We start from the raw sequence: 14,122 nt of genomic DNA on the forward strand, positions 1-14,122 counted from the left end.
TGCCAGGCTCCTCTGTCCATGGGGATTCTCCAGGCAAGAATACTGGAGGGGGTTGCCATGCCCTTCTCCAGAGGATCTTCCCGACTCAGGGATAGAACCCAGGTCTCCCACATTGCAGGCATATTCTTTACCCTCCCTCTGAGCCACCAGGGAAGCCTATTTACATGAGAAAGAGGAGAAAATAAACCCATACTTGCTGTTTTTATGTAAAAAAAAAAAAAAAGAATAAAATTTTTACATATCAAAATACTGCAGTTTCAGACACACTAGTATTATTTCACTTGGCAATTGGCAGCTTTGTTCATATTCCCTGGATTCTCTCCCAACTTTGTCCTTTGTCTCTTCTATCCCCATGCCTGACTGTCCTCACTTCAACAGCACTTCAACCCTCCCCTCTTGTTGCCAAATATAGTTTCTTGAAGAGACTATACAATTAAAACTCCTTATCAACTCTCTGCTTCCCATCCCAGTTGTTAATGTGGGCTTTGCTTTCTCAAGCTCTCTCATTGCCTCTACCCTGGAAATAGTTATTTCAGCTAGAAGACTGGGACATAATCTCTCCATTTTTAAGAAGCATAAGGAAAGCAATGCTTTTAGTTCTTTGTTTTACTTCATATCCAAAATAATGTCCAATTTTCTTCATTAAGATATAACCATGAAAAATTTCTTTTCCTGCTCAATTTGTTAAAGGTTTTGGTTTATATATATGTAGAGCTGTCCTATGCAATACAGTAGCCACAAGTCACATCTGCTATTTAAAATTCATTTGGTTAAAATAAAAAATTCAGTTCCTTAATTACATTTCAAGTTCTGAACACACACATGGTCAGTGGCTATCATACTGTGGATGGTGATGCAGTTGGAGAATATTTCCATCCTGCTAGAAAATTCTAAAGAACAGTCCTATGTAGGGAACTAAACATCATGAGCCAGCATAAATGTGCTTCCTGAGTGTTAAGTGATGAGGAGCATAAAGTAAGATGAAAGTTGAGTCAGCTAATGGGATGGCCAGGTATGTGTCCTTTCTTTCCCTCCCTCTCCTATGTTTCCCAGAACTGTCTATTTGTGTTAGTGAAGAAGACAGTCTCACAGGGTGAAACATTCATTATTTCAAGTAGATAAGACAGCTCCTCACTTAACTTTTGGTATAAATCACATGGACACAATTACTAAGAACTTTTCTTGAGGTTAACATCTTTCTAAGTCTTCCTCCTTATCTGGGAGCAAGACTGTCTTATTAGAACTCCTGGGTATTTCCCTACACTTGATCGTTGTCACTGCTAGATTTCAGCTGTTTATAGCCAAGTGCCACAACTCAATTATATAATCATGAAATGGCCGATATGAACATATCCTCATCTGCCCACTCCCCGATCTTCAGCCACATATATAAAAAACTAGCTAATGGTAGCAGGTGGAAGGAACACCCTTTCAAATCTGAAGACATTCTAATCACTTACCAATAAGCTGGTTTTTCTGAAGAGAAATTATCCCTGACAGTTGTTACCACTTCCTTCTTGGATAACAAAATCTAAGGTATGTTCACATCTTTGGCCCTGTCTATAATGGATCAAAACCTTTGCCAAAGGAAGGAGGGGGTTGTGACTGAGAAGGAGCACAATACATAACTTTCAAGGTGTTATATTACTTCCAGGAAGTAATATTCTACTTCTTGACCTGGATGGTGGTTCCATGAGAATTTCACCTCCCATGCTCTTGACACAAAAACTATGGTACAATGGAGAGGATCCTGGGCCATCCCTAAAGGTAATAGACTCATACGACACACAGAGCCTGAGAACTCTGGAGATCTTAAGACAGGGGACATGTGGAGGGCTACATTTCTTCTAAAGACTTATCAGCTAGAAAAAGTCACCCAAAGGGAGCAGTCTTCTAAGAGCTCTCAGCTGCATCCGCAGAGAGACAATATTACATAAAAATAATTCAAGGTTTTCCCCTTTTATAATTCACTGATTTTTTTTTTTCTATTTCTCATATCTTCCTTTTCAAATTCCCCTTCTCACTCATCCCTCTATTTTATGAGACTTACCTCCTAATTTACTCATATATGCACCTCTGCTTCACCCTGGCAAGTCCACTTAGCTTGCTCTTGGTGTTTCCAGCTCCAAAGCACAGCTGGCACTATTGATCTTATCTTATCCTCTAGATCAGGGCTGGGGAAGTCCATCTCTCTAAGTCTGCCTCCCTAAACAGAGCAGTTTTTGGTTTTTAAATTCTGCTGGGCAGATGGAGGAGGACTTGGGCTTCTATGTACAAAAGTGATGAGCCTATTCCACACTCCTTTATAAGCCAGCTGAAACTCTGGGCAGAACTATTCAATGGAAACCAGTAAGTTGGTGTTTTCTTAAAAAAATAAAAATGTTCCCAAGAATAATTAATATTTTTCAACATTCACTTTAAAAAAGAAAAAAAGGATTGGCTCATTTTTTTCCTCCCCTTCCTAAATGGCTAGGGGCTTAAAATAATTCAGTGGAATTTACTGCTCATCTTTTATACTTACTCAGCTTAACTAATGTTTCAGTAAATTTTTCACAGTTGATTGCAACTCGGCATAATAGATGGATGAATTGATGATAAGAAAAGAAGTAGTCTAGCAGCATACGATCATAAACGTCATCTTTGCCCTGAAGGTTAAAGATGATAAAATGGTTGCACTTAAATTGTATAATAAATTAAAGAGCATATTTTGTGCAAATGTAATAAATTTAACTAAAAAGCTGATTAAATATTTAAATTCTATAAGAACCTAGTTTTAAATTCCAAGTTTCTATTAATGTTATTAAGATCTTAATTGTCACAAGTTTATTTTCAGTGTGCAAATGTTATCAATTAAAATTACCCCTTATTTCTATATACTTTAATAAAGTAAAACTACTGTAGGATTTTAAAATGTGACACTTGAGTTCTACAGACATATCATCAAGAAGAGTGAATTAAATTTGATTTTTGAAATAAATTTCAGATTATTTCTGAAATGGTTTCTACTGTATTAACTATTTTAAATATTTTATTTAATACAAACTTCTTAAATGCATTTAAGATCCAAAGATAGTGGGCAAGAGAGAATGTGAATAAAGTGGGTGAGGAAAGATAAATTAGTGAAAAAATTGTTTATAAAGTCTTAGAACTAAGATAAATTATCCTGTGTCGATGTTCCCTCTCTCTATAATTTAGAATTAGCTCTATTTTAGAATAAGTATTAGAGAACCAGAATCAGGCTACAAACGATGATAAATTCATCAATCAGTGATAATTAGGCTTAGGTCAAAGAATTATAATTAAAGGGCAGTAAAAGGAGTCATTGATTATATGGTGAAATATAAACAGTAGTCAGTACCTAACTTGACCTTTCAGATTTAGATACATGACCCATTTACAATTTAGCCTAGTGACAAATACTAATGAGACTTTCTGTTAGGATATTTTTTGAAGGGCAAAAAAAAGTTACTACTTGTGCTTATTATTGATTTTGCAAATATTCAACCAACATTTCAGAGCAGGAAAAAGTCCAAATGAGTCTAATCTCCTTAGGATCCAGAAAATGATCATTTAAATCTAATATATTCATAATGGCCAGAGGGGAAGTTCTAAATTACTGTGTACTAGAGAAACATGGTTTTCCTGGCATCCCAACATACCTTACTGGTTTCCACCATTGTGGGCAAGAGGCACATATTGAGTTCAGGGCGCGGAGGCCGAATATTGCTTTTCCCTCCTATTAGCTTGATATTTTCTCGACAAGGGAAATAAGGTCCAAGAGACACTAAGACATTAAAAGTGTACAATAAGAATAAATGGAAAAAATAAATCTCCATGTTTCAGTGTGCAGAAAGATTAAATGCCAACCATGTCAAGTACTGTGCTAGATGAATACATACTTGGTATATTACTGTGATGATAAGTACAATGGTTGTGCTGTAGAAATGGAACCAGAGTATGAAGAAAGTCATGGGGACTCAAAAGCACAAGTTCCTTGAGGACATCTGAAAATAAAAACACAATGTTGGCATTAAAAACTGGAGTGTGGACCTGCTATCTTCAAATTCACCAGTCCTACTGGAGTAATTGATGGTAGTGTGGCAGCTAACAAGTTTTAATGAGTCTCACACTGTCTGAGCTCTCAGCCCCAGGACAAACTGTCTGATGCTTAACCAAAAATGGATCCACAGAGTTATTAACCACAACAGGGCATCATTAAGAAACCGAAGTTTAAAACTTAAAAGAAGCATCAGGGACAAGTACAATGGAGGAAATATTTAATGCACACTGATTATGTTTCTTCATAAAATCAACCAAAGCAAGGTTTGAAATTCTTTGGATCTGCGAATCCTTCATCAACTTTGAAGTAACCCTCTCTTCTTGATGGAGCAGTACAGGCCAATAATTCTACAGAACATCAGGCGACCTGCCAAGATTAACTGCTCATATATATCTACCATTTTGAGAAACTATAAACAAATAGCTACAGTCTCTAAAGATGACTTAAATGGCTTATGACATTAAAAAAAAGAAATGCAGTATGAATTTAAACCAAGGGTTTCCTTTAATAGATATAAATTATCATTTTATTATAAATATGCAATTAATAAAAAGCTAAAATACTCAGGAGTCCAAGAACAGCTACTAGGAAATATCTCTAGACAAAAAGACTCACTGAAATAATCACCCCAACTCTTTACAACGTCAGTTCTAATCTGTAAACATCTGCATGATTCTACACTGTTTATATAGATTGGAAGATTTCAGAGCTGGAAGAGATCTAACCTTAGGTCAGCATGCCCAGATATATGAAGTGACCTGGCGTATGATGACATAGTTAATTACTGATACGTTAAGAAACAGAATTCTATTTTCTTAAGAGTCTGCTGGCCAGTGTAAGTCACTCATAAAAAGTACAAATGTCTTCCAAACTCTACAGAACTAACATTACATCTTATATATACACACACACACACACACAGGATCCCATAAAAATGTTCTTCCATTAGGCTTTTACACAGGTTTATTTTCCAGGTAACTTACCTATACAGGCATTTCTAAGTTCTGGAGGGCTATAGGAATTAAGAAGAGTTAACAGTTTATGGGCAAATTCAATTCGCTCCTGCCACTGGATTAACGCTTGCTTCACGTCTGGAAACACAAAAGCATACGTAAATATGCCATCTGAAGTCAAACTTCTTCACAATTATTTTCTGTTGTCAACTACAGAATGCTAAGACTAAAACATTCAAATTTATTACATAAACATCTTTAGTGAAAGCTAAGTGATTATTTTTATAAGATAGCTACTATTGTTAAACTTGCTAGATTTCTTAAAACACATATTTTAGTGATTGTATGTCCCATTTTCTAGAAATTCACATACATTTCAAAGTTTATATGATTTTTACAGGGACACAAGAGGTAACTGTTTTATAGTTATTTCTCTTGAAAATAAATGATCTAATCTAAGCCATGAAAGTTTCCAGCTGGAGAACCTTCACAAATACTCATGTTGTTACTGTGCTTGGAAACATTTTCCAGTCTCCTAAATCTTTTTTTTTTTTAATATTTTATTGGAGGATAATTGCTTTACAATATTGGGCTGGTTCCTGCCATACATCAACATGAATCAGCCACTAGCATGCTTGCCTATTTTTAAGGCACGAATAAAGAAAATAAACAAGAACATTCCAGCTTTACATCAGGAGGTCACAAACATTTTCCTAATGGTTAGCTAACAACAGCCTTGTAAAGACAAATTCTCTGAAGCATGTGGTTTAAAAAGTCTTATTTCACTCTTTAATTGTTAAACTAATAAAAATAAGTAGGATTAAGCAAACCTTTTCTCTGAAGATATGGGCGTGTAGACTTCAAAACTGAAAGGAATATTGACAGAAGTTCTACTAAGTCTCCAGTCACATGGCAAGCTGTGGCTTCATGATACATCATGTGCAGTGTGTTGAAAGACTACAAGTGATTAAAAAAAATAAAAACTTCATTCCACTTTTACTTTATGGAGCCACAAAATTATACCACTCATCCTCTATGACATGTTTTCAGACTCAGACTATGAGTGTGCCTATGTGCACAAAGCAAATGTATCTGCTTTCTACCTATAAGTCAAAGACCCCCATTCAGCTCTTTTAAAGCACAGAACAGACCTCACTCTCAGAGTCTGATATTTTGTGTTTACATTTTACTTTGAACAAATAATTTATTTAATTAGACTTTTACGGGGGAGGGGGTGGTGGTTTACTGTTTGCTCTAAGTACACATTTCTAAGACTGCAAGTTGCAAAGATTACAAAGCAGCAGTAACAACAGGAAGACTGGGGAGAACAGGCTACTGTTTTAACTAACTTTCCAGAGTTTCTATCAAAGACAACGGTGAAACTGCTGTCAGTCATAGTAGGTCTAAAATAGTAGCAGTAAAATGGTAGGTCTAAAAGAGGTAAAAGAACTCCAAAGGTAAAATTCCTTTAATCATATTGGCTTGTTAAATCTTTTGATTCCTTTAACTGTACTAGCTAATGAAACCCTTGGTTTCTATTTCATTGTACACCAATGCATCATCTTCCTAATCTTGTCAAATCAGTTCACCATGGCCTATAAACTACTCACAATTCACAGGTGAAAATTCATAACCTAGAATCTGTGACAGTACATAATCTGAACAATGTACTCATGTGACATTTAATGTGTTAGTTGTGAGGACAGAAATCATGACTATCTTGTTCACTGCTATATCCCCCGTGCCTAGCACAATGCCTGACAGAGTAGACATTCAAACAGCTGTTGAAGAATTAAGTTCTCATTACTCTTCTTCACAAACTTTTGTTTTAGCCAGACAGACTTTGCTTTTGTTGAATACAACCAATACTTTCTTACCTTTGTGTTGATTAAATCATTTACGTTAATCCTTTTCTATTTTGTCTCTGCAGGTTCACATTCTTCAAAGCAGAGTTTCATATACTGTATCCTTATTCTATAATACCATCAACTGAAAAAACTATCCTACCTTTTAATTTTCATAGTGCCCTTGGTATGTACTCTTTAACCTTATCTCCATTATTAGACTAAAGGGTACGATGCACCTCCGTAGACTTAAAATCATCGTAAGAGTTGTGGATGTTCAGTAATTATGGGAAGAATGAACAGTTGATTTTTAACCACCTATAGCAGCCTCACTAGGTTCCTCTAATGAGGAACGCACATAAGCGCACTCTTGAGAAACTGTGTCAATTAAATCCTACAAATTTCATTCATTTCTAGTCCTACAAATGAAATGAATGTATGTAATTGTTATGGAAAAAGAAAACAGCATGCTTAGTACCATGATGTAGTTATTCTTAGAATATAAAGTAGCATTTACTGATTTGCATATTTAAAATCCAGACACCTATAATAAACTCTAAATATACACAAAAAAAGTTTTGGTGAGAACATTAAATTGGAATAAATCTATAGTAAAACACAATAAAGCATTTACCTCAGTCATCAGGATTAACCCTCGATTAAATACAACAAGAAGTCTGTCTTCATCAGATTCTAATAGTATTCTGAAGGCACTAGAAAAATACATAAAGTCCAGTTTGAGAACTCTGAATCAGAACAGAACACTTACGTGGTTGGCGGGTGGGGTGGGGGGTGGGGGGTCGGAGAATAAGTAAACTGTCATTTTGGTTCTCTACTTTCTTACCTAGAAAAAAGACAGCTACATCTAGGTCTTAGTAATTTAATAAAAAGATAATATTTAAAAAGAAATCTTCAATGCAACCTGGGCGGGGGACCCCAAAACTTCTGTTGGCGCTGAAAATAATCTACATAATAATCATCCATAAGTAGGTTCATTACTCTTATTAACAGACTTTCACTATTAGTACTGGAAACTGCTATTATACAGTACAGTCGGAAATTCTATTTTGGTGAGATGTTTTTCTTTCCTTTTTAAAAACAGTTATCAGGAAAACTCCAAATTTTCTTTTGAAAATAAGCTTTTAAGTAGCAAATCTTGGGAAAACAATGTTTCCAAATTAATGCTAAAATTTTGAAAGTTTCTTCAAAGAGTCTTGGCAAGTGCAGTTAATTTGATCTTACGTACTAACAAAGATTCAAATTTTAAGGTTTTCTGAAGAAGATAACCTTATCTATTGTGGGTTGATTACCTTAAGATTCCACAGTGTTCAAAAGAGTACTGCCAAAAAAATGTGTGTCTAATAAAAGACATCAGTCCCAAGTCTCAGATGCAATACACAGAAAAGAAGTTAATCTAGACTTTATTTCTACAGTTAAAGGGAATTAAGTGTAATTTGTAGCAGTTCCTTTATAGCTGTTCAGTAATTTCTGAGCTCTGAACAATTAACTGTAAAGATGATATTTTGTTATTTTGGCTAATTCCTATAGTTAAAAAAGATAGATCTGGGCTAAATAAAAGAAAAGTATCTTAACAGTGAAACTTATTCAGAGATGGAGTAAGCTATCTAGAGGCCTCTAGAATTGAACTGTCCAAGCGTAAGTTAGGATGAACTGCCAAGAGAGAAGGATTCAAGCTTTAGGTGGAAGATCATACATTAAGGTTCCTTCCAACCCTAATGATTCTGATAAAACACACAGAGACAATCCAAATCAAAATAAAAACTATTCAAAAGCAGCTAGCTAGCTCTCAAAATACAAAGTCTGCCTAAGTGTCAAAAGGTTTAAATGCTTTCCCAATAACCTTAAAGAACTGGTAAACTTTCTCTTATATAGACAATTTAAATTATTCCTCTTTAAGTGTCAAAATGATGTTCCCTTACTTGGAAAAACAAAACAAAAACATCAAAAAAATTTTTTTTACCTTATTAAAGTAGTCCAGCAGGACCGGCCATCTAAGCAACGTAAGTAACAACTTATGGTTGTTTTCTTAAACTGTTTAATATCTTCTAATTCTTCTTCTCTCATATCTGGCCTCTGAGCTATGAACAGTTGCATCAGGTTAAATAGTTCTTCTACTGCCTGAAAAGGGTAAAAAGCATAGTGATGACCTTTTAGCCCTATACCATTTTATAGTATCTGTTTCTCATTTGTAAGTGTTGTGCTCATTTAGCTAGCTCTTAAAATTATACAAATTAACTTAAATTGCAGTGGCATTCATAAACAATTAAAAAATCAGCAATGGATTCTATTTTAAAATTTTAATATATTACTTACTAGAAGAAAATTACCTTAAAATAGAATTTCAAGATTAAAACCTATAAGTAAATACAGTTCAACTATAGTCCTAAAACTATTTAAATTACTAGTTTTGTAATGTCAAATATATGTTCCAGAGATGCAATGCCAATCTTTTGTCTCTTTTAAATGAGAAATTATTACTTTGTCACAAAGATTTCACACACCTCAATTACACCTGAATACCGTTTTTTAGAAACTCTTTGTGGCAATATTTAGAGTGATCTTTCCAGACTGACAGATGATCCAGTTCAAGCCACCTGATGATGAACCACTTTTGGTACTTATTATACTCACTTTCTTTATTATAGGCATTCTAACTTTCTTGACAAAAAATTAGATTATTCTTTCTGGGTAAGAAAAACAATTCACTATATTATGTCTAAAGGACAGTTAAGTTCCTTTATTCCTTCAACAGGAAAAAAGTACAGCACCCAATTCAAGGATACTAATATTTAAAATACCATTTACTACAGTCATGTGATTGAGCTTTTAAGTAAATCTTGAATGTCTTGAAAAAGTTCCTTCCTTCTACACTCCCATCACCTCCCATTTAGCAAAGTATTTCTCCTATTAGCAGTTTATGGTCTTTGGGTTGACAACCGCTTGAAAAAGGGTTCTGCACTCTGCTTCCAACCTCCTTCCCAGATTTATACCCTCTTGGTGTAAATTTGAGTTTACAACAACGAGTAAGAAGCAATGATGGAAAGAAATATCCAAGAATGACAGCCTAACATGAAGAGAGGAAACTTTAATATAAAACCTATAGTCTGCAAAGAAAAATGAATCAGACTTAGATGGTATATATTTGTATTCTGACAGGCCCACCTCTTAACCATTTCATTCACTTGAATGTAGTGTGAACAAGTGAAAAGGATTCCCTGGTGGCTCAGATGATAACGAATCTGCCTGCAATGCAGGAGACCTGGGTTTGATCCCTGGATCGGGAAGATCCCCTGGAGAAGGGAATGGCAATCCACTCTAGTATTCTTGCCTGGACAATTATCCATGAGGTTGCAAAGAGCCAGACACAACTGAGCAACCCAGCAAGCAAACATGAACAAAGAAATCAAAAAACAAAAAACCCTAGGGAACATTCTCAGCTAAGAAAATATTGTCTAGCTCACAGTTTAGCAAAGCATGTACATCTTGATAATAAATATCTAAATAGTGAATACTCACTTCCTTAAAACTATACCACAAAGCTGAATTTTCTGATTAGGTATATATGAAAAACTCATTAACAAAACCACAAATTAACATAGATAAGTTCCATTAGAGATAAAATTTCAATAATCAAACTAAAAAAATTATCTACACACTTATCAGTTTTTCCCCCACTTATCAATTTTATAACATTTTACAAATATAGTCAAGAAAACAAATACACCTATAATAACAGTTAATTAGACTATACTCCCATATTTTGTCACTACACCCCACAAGGGGAAAAACAGGCATTTCCAATTAATTTGAGAATACAGATACAAGAGTTATCATTTTACTCACTCCAGGGTATTGGCTGGCATGTGGTGTAAGATTCTTAAAGGCCCACTGAATGTTCTGGTGAGAAGCCAGTTGTCGTGTAAATGCAGGAGACTGCTCACAGCAGAGCCTCAGAATGCCATAGTAGGCAGGCAGCATCCCACGGTTAAAAAGCACCACATCCTGATCATCATGGTCAGCAAGGATGTAATTGAAGGCAATGTTCTTGGTTACCACTGGGTTCTGAACAATAAGGCGGATATTCTCTGGACAGTCAGCACACACATTGTACCAAAACGAAAGCAAAGCCTGTTTATTGTGATTTGTAGCTATTGCTGGCTCAGAAAGTTTAGGCTGGAAAAGGTTCCACAAATCCATGAAATATGTGGAAAACATCAGCTTCTCAGTTTTGGAAATTAAACAGTAAGTCATAAAGCTAAAATAGGGCACTAGCTTTGTAGTGCCATGAACAGCAGCATCAACATAAAGTTTGGCTCTTGAGAGCAAACCAAGGAGCACGTTGTAGACCTGATGTAGGACTACTGTTGTGTCTGGACTGAGTGGAAGGTCACGGGTTGGGATGTGCAAAGACCTTGTTGACCGGAACATCTGGCGGAATGAATTGCTTGGTATAAGGGACACCAGAAGATAAGCTGCAGCTATAAAATGTAAAACAAAACTGTCAGATGTTTATAAGATATGAAATAGACTGAAGAGCAGTCATTAAACACAAAGCCACTCTTCCCTGTAAAAATCAAAATGAATAAAAATTAAAGAGACATGAACATCTCTTTTAATATCTTTCTGCTCTACCACTCGTACCAGAGAAAGATCCCAAGGAATGACAAAAACAGACGCCTTCCATTCTGTCACTATTATTTTTAAGTGGTGACAACAATTGCAGTAACTACTAGAAAGTTTTAAACCTCTTCTGTTCAGCTTTCCCAAGATACAGAATTTTCCCATTTGTTTTTATCATTTTATTTCTTCTCAGGGAGTAACATGGTTTAACAGGAAGAACACAGCATTTGGGGCCAGAAGACCTACGCTGTCTGACAGGGTCAAATATTTAATTTAAGGCCTTAGTTTTCTTCCTCCTTATCAATTATTACAAAATAATATTATTTTGTAGACAATGGTAAACTTACATTATAAAAATAGAATGAGATTTATCTAAAAGAATTTTGTAGTATAAATTATATATACATATGCCAATTAGAGAACACCAACTTTGGAAAATCTTTAGAAGTCTTCTAGGCTAACCCTGCGTGCAAAGAAAGAATCCCTACCTTCAACATATATCTGAAAAATGTTGTTAAGCCTATGGTATAATTCTGAGAGGATGACTCATTAGTTGAGTCCATCTGTAAAAGGAGTTAGTATGAGCTAGGTACTTTACAAATATTATCTCATTTAATCTGCACAATCATTCTCGACGTAAGTGATGATACATTGGAAAATTTGAATCTTGGAGAAGCAAAGATCAAGATCACACAGATAAAAAGAGGGGGACCCAGATTTTGACCTTGAGAAATGATGATGATGATGACAATGATAATGGTAACAAAAACAAGAACTGCTAAAATTTATCAAATTCTTAAATTTAACAACACAGCTTTATGTACTTGGTATTACTTTTATTATCTCCACTTTTACTCAGACTTAAAATATTAAGACAACCCCATTTTACACAGTTATGGCAGAAATGGAATTCAAACACTGATTGTCAGACTCATGAGTTAATCTTGTTACCAAAATTCAATACAGAGCCTTCTCAAGGCATCTAATGGCTTAGCACAGCCCTTTGCAATACACCTACTAATTCTGTCTCCCACTATTCTACCTATAATTTGATAACTTCATTTGTACTGCCAAAGCAAATGATGTTAGGGTTTCTAAATTAACTGTAAACTCTTTTACAGATTTACTTCAAATTAGACTTTACTTTTGCGCAACACTCCATTTTCTATATATTTATCAACTAACTATACACTGCTCTGGTTAGTCTGTTTCAGTTAGGCTCAATTTGGTATGTGTTTCAAATATAAAAACTTGGCATGTAGGTGTCATCTTGAATAATTTTGTATAAAACTGCAATTGAGAAAAAAATTTTTGATTAAAGAAATTATTCAGTTTAAGTTAAATACTTTTAACCCAATATTTTATTGTGAAAAAAATCCCAAATACCCTGAAAGGTTGAAAACACTCTACCAAATAATGGCCCATGGACCCACCACATAAAGTCTATAATTAACATTTTGTTTTGCTTTATCAGATACTTAACCATCTACTTAGTTCTATAAAAGTTCCGTGCTTTTAAATAAAAAGGTAAGTTCTGCTAGGGAGAAGAACACAACTTTTAAATTATATCTATCTTTGAGAACAAACATGAAGGTCAATGTGAAAGAAAAGACCATCTTTCTAAAAACTGCCTTGCTAGAATATAATTTAAGAATTCCCAGTTCTAGAGAACTTAGAATAAAACTTCCATTTCTACAAGGTAACTCAACTATTCTAGGCCATCTATCATGTCACCATTTTTCTTTTCTCTAAACATTTTAAACAGTTATTCTTTACAATTTTGTAGGATTTAAAAGTATTTCTCTGTAGCTTTTCTTCTACACGTTACCCTAATTCTTACTGAGTTATATTACTCTATTTAAATATTTGGCTCCTATGTTCAAACATTCAAAAGCATGCTTTCATATTTCTACAGTCTTCATTATTTTAATTTTTAAATGATGCATAACTATTTCCTATCTAAACATCTAGTTTTAATTTTTCACAATTATAACTAATGCTATTGGACATTCATATATTGGATGACTTACTTATACTAGAATCCCTGAAATGGTATTACGGAGTTGAAAAAGGGAAAAAAAAAAAATTTAAGGATCTTGGTACATACTGCTAAACTGCATTTTATAAGGATAATATTAACTTACAAAGTCACTGCAATGTATGAGATGCTTTCTTCAGCACCATTATGTATGTTAGGTGTACCAGCTAGCTAAAAAGCTTTCCTTCCCTTTTTTTTGGGGGGGGGGGGGGCGGAAGGAGGAAAGGTGGTTCAACATAGGTTTTTAATTGTCTTATGGTCCGGAGTCAGGACATAAATACCAACCAGCATATGTGTCCGCTCTTACAAATATCCCATTACTGTGGTGTTGCCTAAACTGATAAGAAGAAAAGCCTACGAGCAGAGCACCACTGCCAATCCATGTGTACCCATGACTGACACATGTTCTCCCACTTCTACTGTGACATTATTACTACAGTACACTTGTAGTGTACCAACACTGACACATTACTTTTAACTCAGTTCCACACTTTAGATTTTAATAGTTTTGTCGTAATGTTCTTCTGCTTCTAGGATCTCATTTAGGATACACCAGATTCAGATGTCATGTCTCTTTAACCTCCTC

The 14,122-nt window shown here is 34.8% G+C and overlaps 1 protein-coding gene across 1 annotated transcript in view; it reads right to left on the minus strand.

Moving 5' to 3' along the window:
• USP34 (ubiquitin specific peptidase 34) overlaps positions 1-14,122 on the minus strand; it is a 241,399-nt gene that overhangs the window by 11,087 nt on the left and 216,190 nt on the right. Inside the window, 8 exon segments of the mRNA XM_010863267.1 lie at positions 2,522-2,645; positions 3,660-3,784; positions 3,900-4,004; positions 5,044-5,151; positions 5,844-5,970; positions 7,492-7,570; positions 8,839-8,996; positions 10,722-11,356. Of these exon segments, the coding sequence (XP_010861569.1) occupies positions 2,522-2,645; positions 3,660-3,784; positions 3,900-4,004; positions 5,044-5,151; positions 5,844-5,970; positions 7,492-7,570; positions 8,839-8,996; positions 10,722-11,356 (1,461 nt within the window).

This window comes from Bison bison, unplaced genomic scaffold (assembly GCF_000754665.1).
Source record: "Bison bison bison isolate TAMUID 2011002044 unplaced genomic scaffold, Bison_UMD1.0 scf7180017864489, whole genome shotgun sequence".
Lineage (NCBI taxonomy): Eukaryota > Metazoa > Chordata > Mammalia > Artiodactyla > Bovidae > Bison > Bison bison.